Source organism: Ambystoma mexicanum, chromosome 9 (genome assembly GCF_040938575.1).
Source record: "Ambystoma mexicanum isolate Mex_15411 chromosome 9, UKY_AmexF1_1, whole genome shotgun sequence".
In the NCBI taxonomy this organism is placed as follows: domain Eukaryota; kingdom Metazoa; phylum Chordata; class Amphibia; order Caudata; family Ambystomatidae; genus Ambystoma; species Ambystoma mexicanum.
Window position 1 is genome coordinate 896092322 of NC_090931.1, and position 13304 is coordinate 896105625.

General features: G+C 46.2%; 1 protein-coding gene across 1 annotated transcript in view; it reads left to right on the top strand.

Annotated features, from left to right (window-relative positions):
* The first annotated feature begins 683 nt into the window (after positions 1-683).
* The window catches only part of LOC138488751 (aryl hydrocarbon receptor-like), a 377238-nt gene continuing 364617 nt past the window's right edge, over positions 684-13304 (top strand). The window contains exon 1 of the mRNA XM_069616025.1: positions 684-1640. Within this exon, the coding sequence (XP_069472126.1) occupies positions 1582-1640 (59 nt within the window). The 5' untranslated portion in view covers positions 684-1581. The remainder of the gene's footprint in view (positions 1641-13304) is intronic.

A 13304-nucleotide genomic window follows, 5' to 3' on the forward strand; every position in this document is an offset into this window, starting at 1 on the left:
AAGGAGTGTGGCATAACTGTGTGCGCAGGCCGGGGTGGGGCCTAACTCCTGTCCTGGATCGGCTCAGCTGGGGTAGTATCTGTAGACTTACAAGCACACTGCGTGCGATACGGCCTAGTTTGCCATTACTGCCACAGTGGTGCGCAGCAGCAGGCACTGCAGACCACAGCTCACATGAATAGCACGGGGTGTGCCCCGTCACTGCGACTGGAGCCAATGACCAGCCAAGGAGAAGGCGGTGGCGATAGCTGTACTGGATAGGGCGCTATATATATATATAAATATATATGTCCTCGTCACCAGAGGCGGGTCGCTAGAGCCCGCCCCCTGCTTGCCACTGGGGCCCTCCCTTGCATGACCCCGCCTACGGGTCGTCTGACTAGTTCCCACCCTACGTACAACCACTCTATGCTCTAGTGTAATTTAGGTAACGCATTTTCGCGAACGAGGTTAACCAAATAAATGCACACAAACGGTAATATTGTGGGTTGGGCTCCGCGTGCGGCCACTACGCACTCAGGGGGACTGTGCCTTAGAGTGGCTAAATAGAGATGAAGGGAGTGGCCAACTGCCTGGAGAAGGGTGGGGAGAGTTGATGGGCGGGAAGAAGGAGGGGCGGGGGGGAGACTAGTTAGGGGGAGAGGATTCTCTTATATTTACATGGACAATTCTTGTCCTGCCAATAAGTACTTTGGTTTTGTACTATATTGAATTGGCTGGGAGGAGAGGAGAGGAGAGGAGAGGAGGGAAAGGAGGAGAGAGAAACAGCGACGGGGAGAGGAGGCGTTGGGGCTGGAGAAAAGAGGGTGGAGCGAAGGAGGTGGCCAGGGGCATGAGACGAAGGGAGGATTGGCATGGAATGAGTCCTCGTCTTGGCTTTTCCATTCCTCGGACAGAGCTCAAGCAAAGTTTACTCGGTACCCCCTGGTTCTCGGCTCCCGGGGCGGGCTTTCGAGGTGACGTCTAAAGGGGGCCCTGCCGCGGGATCCAGATCGCAGTCCTTCATGTGGACTCTCGAGACGGACTCTCCATGTTGGATTCCGATCAGGTGTCCCGTCCTGGATTTTCACCGGCTACCCTTAATTCCTACATAACATAACGTTACTGTTCGGACGGCCGATATACCTTAGGACTTGTCTGCCTGCGCTGGATTCTTTCCGGGTTATTTTTTTTATGTATTTGATTTCGGATATTTTGCCCTGGATTTAATGCAGCAGCCCGTCTTCCTGTCGTGGATGTGTTCTTTTCTGCCTGGGTGTACTGGCTATGGGCGTGCCACAATACTTGCAGGTCTATAGATGAGTTCTTGATTATATTGTGGTTGGGTTCCTGATAGGTCGTCTCACCGGATCCTGTTTTCTTTTTGGGTTCCTATTTTCTTCGTTGGATTCTACACTGCTTCCAAGATACAATACTGCGCTCTTCACTGACCCAGATTACTACTTTTCCTGGCAGGCATCGGCACGCAGCATTTTGGTTGTGTCCTTGTGTCCAGCCTTCGCGTGGTTCCGTGGATATAAGAAATAGACAGGCTAGGGCCTTCCATACTTATCAGGCAACATTGCTTCCACGGAGCCCACCATGTTGCCCACTGGGGGCATTTATGCCATGAAGAAGAGAAAAAAGCCTGTGCAAAAAAGGTAAGGAAACTCACCCCCAAAATCACGACTTCCCCCTGCTCCCGCTGAGATCTGCTGCTTGGAATCTGATAACCATTGCCTCACCTTTATGAAACAATGATTACTACTTCTCCATCTTGAGCAAAGGGTGTGAGTTCTTCAAGGTGATCAGGGGAGAAAAGATGGTCAAGAAGCCACTGGATAGTTTTGTTAGTGGTTGTTAGCATATTTTGCTCTGTGTTCTGATTTTGCACCCAACCCCAGAAATATTTTATGGCACTCTCCTAGTTCTGGGTCACTCTGTCCCCTAAATCGAAGTCTCTATGCCTTGCCTCCCTCTACCCATTGACTACACGCCCTTGTGATCTGATCCCTGGGTATCTCTGCCTCTTGGCAGAGTAACATAGCACGTCCAGAGATCTAGTTGCATGTGAGAAGAGCCAACGCGTGTTTCGACCAAATTCTTCGTCAAGGCAGAGTAATCCTCTGCCTTGACAAAGACTTCGGTCGAAACACGTATTGGCTCTTCTCACATGCAACTAACAGTGTACGTGCTATAATAAAGGTCACACAATATAAAACTACAAAATAACAATGAAACCAATTTGTGGACCAAGACAAGGTGTCCTGACCTGTTTATCTAAGGAGTCCTATCCAGGATGTGAACTCAATCCAGCACCATTACCAGCAAGGTTTGCCCACCCACTCGTGTCCTTGTTTATTAGCCTTGCATTTCTGAGGCTCCAAATCTTTGTCTCTTGTTTCTATGGGGCTCTTTTTGCTATGTCTTTGTTCCAGTTGCAGAGTCTCTATGCTCCTTGGCTCTTTCTCTTTTCCATGGCTGCTTGTGTTTTTCCGTTTTGGCTCTTTAACTCTTCAAACCAGTTTCCTCTATCTCTTGTTCATGGGTCTCTTTCTCCTTGGCTACATGTCCCTTTTTCGTTTGGTGCCGAGTTTCTGCATAGCTAGCCACTTTGTCTCCTGTTTGCCCTTGGTATTGAACACAGAAATTCCGGGCCAAAAGAAGCAAGATGGTGACAGAGACATAGCACTGGGCCTTCGGGCTAGGGTGACCAGACGTCCCGGTTTTCCTGGGACAGTGCGGGGAAATCACCGTCCGTCCCAGGGTCCCTGGAGTTTTACATTTTAGAAACCCCGTCCAAGGTTTGCATGGTTGGGCGGCTGTGGTAATCAAAATTGTAATTATTTTTCACAACACGTCCAGAATGTTGGACCTGGAGGATTGGCTCGAACCCCCAACCTCTTAGGTACAAGTCACAACACTTACTGACTGTGCTACTTAGACTTGCTTGGAAATGATTGTACAGCAAGCCATGCAATATCAATTAGAGCAAACGCTTGTTTAACATGCCAAGAATCACAGACAAAACTGCACAAATGAGATCATATACAGTTTATTAAAAGGGAAAGTGCTGGAAATATGATTGGGTGGTGGTTGTGGGGGCTTGTTGGGGGAGGGGTGGTAATTGGTGGGCTGCGATGGGATAGTCCCTCTTTTATGTTGTTGGTCGTCCCGGTTTTTGTTTTGGAAAGCTGGTCACCCTACTTCGGGCAGAAGTCCAAGGGAGAGCAGCCCAGGGCTATAGACAAAGGGGTCCAGACTTAAGGCCAAGCTATCATGAGACTGTGCCCCAGGGTAAAAAATAATTGCAAAAAAAACCTCTGGTCTAAGGACAGAGAGACTTGTGCCAGTGGAGAGACCCCAAAACAGAAAAACACAGCTAGGCTCGGACTGGCGAATATGGCAATGGACCAGTGCCCGAATCAAAAATGCTAGTGTGGGCCAGTTTTGTTGGTCAAAGTGGGCCACTGTTTTGGCGCATGTGAGTCAGTTTGGCAAATTACTTACCATGCAGCTAGTAGTTTTGACCAGTGTTAATGAATTAATATTCTTTCAAATGCGCGATTTTCATCATATTTTATCAAAGACCTCCCCCTAGAGTACTACTCTGTGGCACAAAAGGAATGAATTGCCATTTGCAGCGGTGGGTCACGTTTTCATTGGTGCCCGAGCCAATTGAATGCCCCAATCCGACCCTGGAAACGGCCAACTAGGAACAAGGGGATGCAGGGTCAAGGGAAACGGAGACACATGATACAGAGGCAGTGGAACCAGAGGCCACAGGCCATTTGTCTCATACTTTTTATTTCTCTCACTTTTTCCCCCTTGCCTCAACTGGGTCTCTTTCAAATATGGTGGTACCTGGTCTTGGTTTGGTTTAAGCGGCTCTGGACCTGTTTGTGCCTTGGCACTGGGACGCTGCTCATTTGCCCCGTAGCTCTCAGTCCTTTGCCTTTGACTAACACGTGTCCCGTCGCCCCTCTCTGCCTTGTAGGTGAGGGTCTCTGTGTCTGCCATGTTGTCTCTTGCTCAGCTCTTTGGCCTGGTTTTTCCCAGTCTTGGACCCCATCTCTGTCCATTGGTCCTGGCTAACCTTGTCCCTGGGTTTCTCCTTAATGGCAATGGGCCTCTCTGCAACCAAGGCTCTAAGTGTTCTCAATCCCCAAGGCTCTCTGCCTCTTTGAGTTTGTTTATCTTTAGTGTGGCTTTAGAAGCCCATCTGGCAAATACCGCCTCTTTTAAGGCTCTGTGGCGTCCCTTACTTACCTTCCTTTGACACAGGGGCGTATTCAGGATTGTCTAACAAGTGGGGCCTGAAGCTAATGAAGTTGGTCCCGTCATGTGATACTAACATCTGCAAAAGCTCACACAGCGCTGCTGAGTGGGCATTTATAGGTTTTGGTTGGGGCTTGCCCGCTCAGGCCCTACCCTGTCTATGCCTCTGCTATGACACGTTGGTTATCCTTTTGAATTCTCCAAATGTTGCCCTATGATTAACCACAATCAGAATCGAGACTTATTCCCGCTGGGAAGCATTCTATCCCTATAGGATTATTTAACCTTTGCCCCCGGCTAATGACATGGTGATTATCGCCCTAGAATGCCTTTTCCGGGTTGAACGGCATGGGACCCTCATGTTTTTGTTTAGCAAATCCCCCTCCTACATGCCTCTCCCATAGATCATGCCTCTCTCATAAAATGACAAAGGCACCTCCTCTACCATGGCATGTCTCCACAAAACGCTCCTCTCCTTCCATGCTATTGCGCTCGCTTATGTCATGACATGGCAAACACAATGCTCTCCTTTAAAGGAGTTTGGCATGGCCTTTCCACAAAATGCACCTTTTATGGAATGTACCCGCCCTCTTTACCCACCCCCTTTTGACATTCTGCCCCCATATATTCAGGATATGGTCTTGCATCTCTTTTATGACATGTTCCCACAACATGACCATACCATATTAACACGGGTAGTCGAGGCATAGCCCCGTCATTTGCCATTCCTAAACCTATATGGGAGTCGCCAGGGGGGAGCAGACCCCCGCTGGCTCTGGCTTCCACCTGGTGCCCAGTACCTACCCCCAGCCTCCCCTGGTACCCTATTGTCTACCCCTCCCGCATCAAAGCTGGCCCCGCCCGTGGAGTCGCATCCTCACCAGAGTGACATGCCGCCCACCACAACCCACACCATAGAATGACAAGGCATTTCCTCCAACACAATATGTTCCCTCCTCCAGACATCTGCCTTGCGGGGCCTGGGCCGCGGCATTGAGCATTTTCTGAGGAATTGTCCACATACAAAAGCAGCGTGCACTTTCTTAAGGTCTGCGCGTTTTTCAGGTCAATAAATATTTTGCAAGGCATTGGAAAAATCGGAGCAGTGGGTACTTTATGAGACAGTGGCTGTTTTGGGAAACGTTATATTCGAAAGCTTTGTTTGGTTTCGTAGAGAGTTTTTTTTCTTACACTGGAGTGTTTCCTGAGCTCATCAACATTTTCCTAGAACTGAGTGTTTTATGAGGTGGCGAATGTTGTTGTGTCGCAGTTGATGTGTCCGGGGAAGTGTGCACACTTAACGGTTATTTTCTGAATGCATTGGCTAATTTAAAAAGAAATTAGCATATTCTGAAACGGACGTTTTATTTCAGAGCAATGCGCACATTCTGAGGCCGTGGATTTTTTCTGAATCATTGGATATTTTCCGAGGCGGTGGATGGTTTAGAGACAGTGGGGATATTCTGGACCAGTGTAAATTCTAGGGCTCTCGCATCCTTTAGATGTTGGATATTTTCTGAGACCATATATATCTTTCAGGCAGTGTGAACCACCTGACAGACTGTGGGCATTTTCTGACGCAGCAGATATTTTTAGAGGCAGTTAAGGCTATTTTCTGTAATTGGCCATTTTGAGGCAATCAGTACATTCTTGGGAATTGAGTGTATATTCAGAGACGGTGACTTAGTTGTCAACATGGCACGTTCCAATCTGTTGGTGTGTATCCAGTCATGTTTTTTCTTCTTCTTTGCATTCTGGGACTTGTAGTTCGAGTTTTATAATGGGGAAGGTGGAACTACAAGTCCCAGATGAAAAACGCTGGACTGGAGAATCGCCTACAGATTGGAATGGGTCATGTTCTGAAGCCATTTGGCGGGTCGGTGAGTATTTACTGCGACTGTTTTCTGATACAAAAATAATGTTCTGAGACGGTTAATTTTATAGATGGTATATAAGAGTGCTTACGTTCGGAGTCTGGGTCTGCATTCTGAGCCAGTCAATATGTGAAAAGGGAGAGGGCGTTTTCTGAAACCATGTGCATTTCACGTGTAAGGCAGCAGGCGTTTTCTGGGGTTGTGCGTACTTTTTTTTTTTTTAAAAAAACGTGAATTTCATTTTCTTTACTTATTTTGCCTTCTAACGGTTGCTTTGCTGCCTTTGCCTGTAACGGAACTCTTGTTTTATCTTTGCATGTTTGTGTTAATGGACTGCTGTACCTCTTGGGCACGTATGTTTGCTATGTTCATCCAAGCATTCAAAGAATTTCCCCAATGACCTTTTTGCTTGGGCAGGATTTACAGTTGGAGAAATGTCCTTGATCAGACAGACACAGGTGAAGCAAAAAGGGCCACTATTCCCAGCTAAATACACGACAATTTCTCATCTCAGAAATCCAAATAATCAAATTCTCTTGTTAGCATAATAAAACACACATAATTTCATTTTGTCTAGTAGCAAGTCTACTTTCTATTAAAAAAAAAAGGCTTCAAATGAATGTATACCAGATCTGTGGTCGTTTCATAACAAAACTGATCACAAAACTGATCACAAAAATGATCTGAAAAAACGGTACAAACCAACAAGGGCGCAGAACTTCACAAAAACCACATTGAAAAACATTCTGCTTTTGGTACCGTCAATCATATTTAAATACCTTTTTATATATAGTCCATGCCAACTTTTGACTGCTTCAGTAATGTGGAATTTATGGGGAAATCCTAGCAAATTATTAATATTCATTTGACATGTGGTGGTAATAAGATATTTAAATACTTTAATCACTTTGAAAAACTGGGACAGGTGATCAATTTGTAAAATGTAAATGTACATTTATTTTACATCGGGCGTGGTCGGTATCAAAGTGCTCCATGCTTTGGCAGCTATGGGAACTGAGGCACAGGGAGATAAAAGGGTTTTATCCAGAATCATACATCGAGGTCAAGTGTAGAGAAACCGGGGTTGCAGCACCGTTGACTTCTGCATTTAGTTAGCAACTTGGCTGTTGTACAACAATCATATCTGTAATTAGCACCAGGAATAGAGGACACTTTCCGGGACTCTGCTAATCAGGATCCTTGGATTATGGGCACCAACTACTGACCACATTTGCGAGGATCATTTGGGCTTCCCTAGCCTGCCAACGTCTGCTGCAGTTGTCTGGCTCCCTTTTTGTATTTTTTTATTTTAGTTCTTGCTATTTTTATTTATTCATGGGATGTTGTTTCTACCACGCACCACAGCGTATTCACATGGTGTATGGCAGACTCTATGTTGAAGCAGCATCTAGATGTCACGGCTTCCGACAGGACCAGTTCTCCGAGCCTGGTACTGTGAAATAAAAATTGAACACGAGATCTTCTTCCGCAGATGTTCGAGATTCAGTGGTGGTCATCTTTATTTTTGAATTGGGTTTCATGTTCAAATAATTAACGGGTACTATTCATTGCATGTTGTAGGAAGTCCCAAGCCTTAAAGACCGGGCCCATCCGACTTTATGTTAACAGCCATAGAGCATGCAGACGAGGACACTAACCGGAATTGACGCTCGTTATCGGTCCTCGCTGTGTCCCGGACCGTTAACTGGGGTTGCAGACAATTGAATCCTATTGTTACCCGCAGGCTTGAATGCCGAAACGGCAACCTTCTTATAAAGAAACAAACTGAAATTAAGGCAAGAAACAAAGTCCAGGCATAACTGGAATCTTGCCATAACAGGAAACGTAGCACAAAGAGGGCCACATACAATTGGAGCTCAAGTCTGAAGGTGGCTTTTGGAGGAACTGAGTCATTGCCTGAAAAGAGAGCCTTTGCATTATGAGAACCGAGACAGTATCGGGTCCCTGATCACAAAGCGGAAACATGAACGATCCCAGTATAGCACCAGTACTATCAGATTCCTGGTGTAATCCGGGTTCTTCTAAGGTAAATCCTGGTATAATCCGCTCGGCGCCATAACCGTAATCCTGGCATTATTGCAGGCCCAGCATAATCCGCCCTGCTGCAGCAATTGGAAGAGTCAAATAAAAATGTGAATTACTGTTCTATTCAGATTCTCAGCATAATCGGGCCTACAGTATAACGAGCATAGTGGTACAATCCAAGCCCTGCTATAAGCGGAGCCATACCATGATCGGAACCAAAGCACTATTCTTAGCACTGGTATAATCTGAACCTTGAAATGATCCGAAACCTGCCGTAACCAGAGCTATTCCACATTTAAAGCCTAGCCAGAACCATTCCATATTCCGGTGCCTGGCATGGGACAGGGAGGCCTGGCATCTCATCGCATCCACATATTGATTTAGCTATTGGCATGTTTGAACAAAATGTGTTGCCAATTCTGAGCAAATTTCTAAAACTGACCTGGCAAAATCAAAAATCCATCAGAATAGCTAAAAGGATTAAAGTTCTGCTGCAGAGGTGCGTGCTGCCTGTTCTATATCCTTTCCTTTCACATGAATCTTCCTCTGCGTTGTTGTGTACTGCGTTATGCCCCCTTTGAAGGGGGCATAACGCAGTACAACCACTTTTCAGTGGCATTTACCCACAATATTAATTCTCCCAGTTCGGGTTACCCACCTCAATTATACTTCTGTTTTCACCCTCGGAAGGATGTAAGGATGATCAAAGCGCAACTAACGTAAGATTGAACGCCTCACCCTCCCTGTCGTACTGCTTAAAATTAAGTCTCCACATTCTTATATTATCAATGAAATGAAAGCTAACAAGCCGAGTCAGGCTCATCTTGCCAAGCCACTGACTCCTCCCCCAGCACAACTATCCTTTGACGGCTGTCCGCATTTCAGTCCCTTTTGAAATGAGCAAATGGGGTTCTACTCCTTGGTTTTCCCTCCTAAGGAGAAGAGTCGGCCACGTTCGGCCTGTAACTCTTTCTGCACCAGCTTTTTAGAGATACCTGCACATAATTAAATGTTCATGCCTACTGCTATTCTCCCTAATGGTACTCTTGTTATCATCTTCAGGAGCCTGAAAGGCGGAGGCTAGTGCACAGGACATATGCCTGACTGCCCTAGCTCTTAAGCCTGTCAAAAGAACTTCTCGTAATCATATTGCCCCTTTTTAATTTTTTTTATTTTCTCCTTTTTAACACTTTTGTTTTTTACATAAAACATATGAATATGACTACATTTGCAAAGATTACATTATATATTTATTTCCAATTTAACATTGCTTCATCTTGAAAGCGATTTCATGATACCTTTTTTTTTTTTTACTAACCCTATTTGATATTCTAAAATCAACTTGAGCATTACCCCCACCACTTCTTAATTATGAAAGGTTGAGTGAGGCCTACCCGACAAGTGACACTGCCCCTGTCCTGCTAGCCTTCAACAACGTTTCCACATTTTGCATTAATGCAGGCGTCCCTACCCCTGGTTAGTAAATGCTGACAGTTTCACGGTCAGTATAATAACATACTTTAAAAACATTGTTTTATTTATTTATAGTTACATAGTAGCTTTTACAAATGATTTCTTTGTGGTTTAAAAACAGCATAATTAATACAAGTTTTACATAACATATTTTCCTCCATACGAAATTCATGTTTCCCACCTATAATTCAGTTTTTACAACACTGTACAGTTAAAAGAAAAAAAGATAAAATTCGTTTACCCAAATTCTGAATGTCCCTGTATAAACTGTGATGTCAACCTGAAGGTGAATGGCTTTATCCAGCTAATCTCCCTCAGGGACTTTCTAACATTCCCTACTTTACTGCGTTGTTGGTGTTCTATAGAGGTTTGGGGTTGTGCCTTGCAAACACCCTGCTTGATTCAGTCTTGTTTCTACCACGTACACCCCTCCTCTCCCCTGTCCCCCCCCCCCTGATTTCTTACTACATTCCTCCAAATTCAACCACCTTTCTTCCCTCCTCGCCCTTCTTCTGACCCTCGGATGTCTCTTGTTCCTTCTAGACCCCACGTCCCCTCTTTGATATTACTCTTTCCTCCTTTGTACTACTACAATAGGCTACACACTTTTGCAACTTCCCCATCTCTTACTCAGCCACCCTCCGTTCGCTCATTCCCATCCACTCCTTACACCTTTCATCCTTGCACTATGTCACCTAAGCACACCCGCCACACTGTCGCTCACACCACCACTTGCATTTCCTAACCAACACCCTACCTTGTCTGGAAATCGCCTTCACACTCTGCTGCTCCTTTCTTCCTCCTTCTAGCGTCATGGCCTGCCACCTCCACTAACCTAGCCTGAACAACCCACACCTTCCTACTTCCTGTTCCTCTTTTTATGGTGCCCCTCTCCCCCTCCTGACATTTGTTTTCTTCCCGTCCCCTGTCCAATCTAGCCCGGTCTTTCCTGCCTGAGCGGTGACACAATCCGCAAAACTGGTTAATAGTTGGCTAGGCCCTGTCCCATTTTTCCTGCACAGGCCGGTGGCGGAATAATGAAGGCGGCCCGAGTTCTTCAATGTTCGTGTTAGGAGGCTTGGTTCTGGGCTCCTTTCTGTTTGGGGGTCAAGGCCCTGTTGTTAAGTCCCTTGTGTTCTAGGGAAAGAACTGCTGGCCGTGGCGTGTTGCTTTCGGCACTGGAGAGCGTTGTGCAGCTTTGCTCACAACCACGTAGTTGTTGGTCTGTTGGTTCCCTCTCTCTGCTGGATGCCTTCTTTCAGTAACAGAACATTGGCAGTGCTGGATGCTGGATGGTTGATTATAGTTTTTTTGGTTCTAGGCCACTTATGTCAGGTGGCCGACGCTGTGTGCCCTTGGAGGACTTCTCTCTGCTTGCTTGGGCTCATGCCTGATTCGCTGACTCGACAAGAAACGGAGCCTGGCAAGCATTTTGTACATGACGCACGGTTTCAGGCCAATGGGTACTGCATAACAGTATGCTGGCACAAAGAGGGCATAAGAATTGTTGCCACCGTTGTCCTCAGGGGAAGGTCTCATTCTGGCTTTCTCCCTGGCAGGCCTCCCACCCCCGCTGAGCAGGGTTCCCATCTCCTTCTGGCCAGGCCACAGTACTGGCCTTGTCACATAATATAACCCTGAGATGTATAAAATGCTGAGTTGTGGAACGCCCGTTATGTGACTGACTCTGACCCAGCACTGCTGGCCTTTCAGATGTACTGGAGTATCTGCAGAGGTTATCATATCCATAGTTATAGATGGTTCCAGTCACACTTGGCATGTGCATGTGAACATTACTCTAACAGACTTTGTGTCTGAAGTTCAATTTCCTATTTAACATCCTCAAACTTCAGAGTGGCTATGCCCAAGACAATGTCCATCAAATTCATTCAGTCTCAGGCAGTCTATTGACCCAGAACACATCATGGCCTGGTTCCTTCAGCTGTTGTAGTCCTGTCTTTGATTTGGGTCGTTGCGTGGGCCTTGCTTCGTCTCCTAGACAGTATGTTGGTTTCTTGTGGTACCCTTGGTGTCTCGGGAGGATAGCTCAGGGGCAACGCACTCTCAACTCAGGTTCGATTCCCTGGGTCCGCGCTTAGAAACCTCTGGGTATTAAGTGTGTTATAAATAATGAATTACAATTACTCGGCAGTTGCTCCTTCTACTTTGTTGAGCAAGGTCTGTAAACCCTCCCTCTTGTCGGGAGTTCTTTTTTTGGGCAACTTGGGTAGGTCTTTCCCCCCTACTGGGTACATCCAGTAGGCTTTTCCCCCTGGATTCTGAAAGCAAGGTTCTTTAGTTTTGTTTGGTAGGCTTGACGCTGCCACCGAGGCTAGAGACCCAGATGGTTTAAAGGCCAGCTTCTTGTCTTGGTGATACACCATGGCTCACTTAACACACTTGGGGGTATTATGTCCCCGGCTCGCTTCACCTCCCTTGGGTTTATTGTGCCAAGCACACTTCTCCTTCTTGGGGGTGGGGGGGTTGCGGTGGAGGGAGGGATTAGCTTTGGATCCCGGTTCTCGGCATGCGGCTGGGCTATCCTGAGCTCTCCACCTGGCCTCTAATACTGTGGCCTACTTGGCTCATCCTTGTCCCACTGCCGCTCTCTCTGCGTGATCTGGCACATTAAGCTCCTGCCTTTTTTCTTCTGTTGCTTGCCTTTCTGTCACTGTGGCCCTTTTTGGCTTTTTGTCACTGCCGCCATCTCCTCCTCCACAACAGCATATGGTTCTTAAGAGACATTGCAGGAGGATAGGGATACTATCGGACCAAATCTTCACCACACTAAGTTGGAAGACGTGGAAATTCCTAAAATCAATAGGCACAATTCACCCTGGGACAGGTCAGAAGCTTCTCTTGACCTGATCCCTCCATCCACCCGAATGTCCAGCCATGTGACTCAGGCACAGTGTACATAGAATATTTCAATGGATGCATTGTGCCTGTTTTGGGGGCATTGGACGTTTCCAGAGTCCCGAAATTCCCAAAAAATTTTTTCGGAGATAAAGAATGCTTTAATGGAGCATATGTTTTCTGCGCTAATGGCAGGGAGTTTTTCTGTGAGATATTAAGCATGTTCCAAAGCAGCAAGTATATTCTGAGGTATTGTGTAATTTCTAAGGCAGCAGGCACACGCGGAAGCATTGAGCGTCTTTTGAGGCATCATTGTATTGAAATGTGGATATTTTCTGGGGTCCCTAGTGTGTTTGACATAATTGGATATATTCAGTGCACATTCTTGGGTGTTTTCTAATGCCGTGAACTTTCTGAGGCACTATTAGTATGCTTTTGTAGTGCACTGAATCACCACTGTAATAGTTTCAAAGCACTGATCCTTCTCCTTGGTGTATGGTGGCCTTCGCCTGGGGAAATGCAAAGCGTCTACTGGGAAGAAGAGCAAGAATGAAGTCCAAGGGAGGGAAAGAGAAGAGTAAAGAAAGAGGATGCAGGGAGGGAGGAGTGCAGAGGTGAAAAGCTTTGTATCAGTTTGGATGCGTGGTATACCACCGTGTCTGGACTATTTCATAGATGGAAGCGACAGAGAAAACTAGCTGTTAGGTTCATATGTACATTGGTATTCCAAGGCAGTTTAGGAGGGCTTTTTGGTTAGAGCTCGAGAGTGTGCTCTTGCATTCCTGTTAGATATGTAGG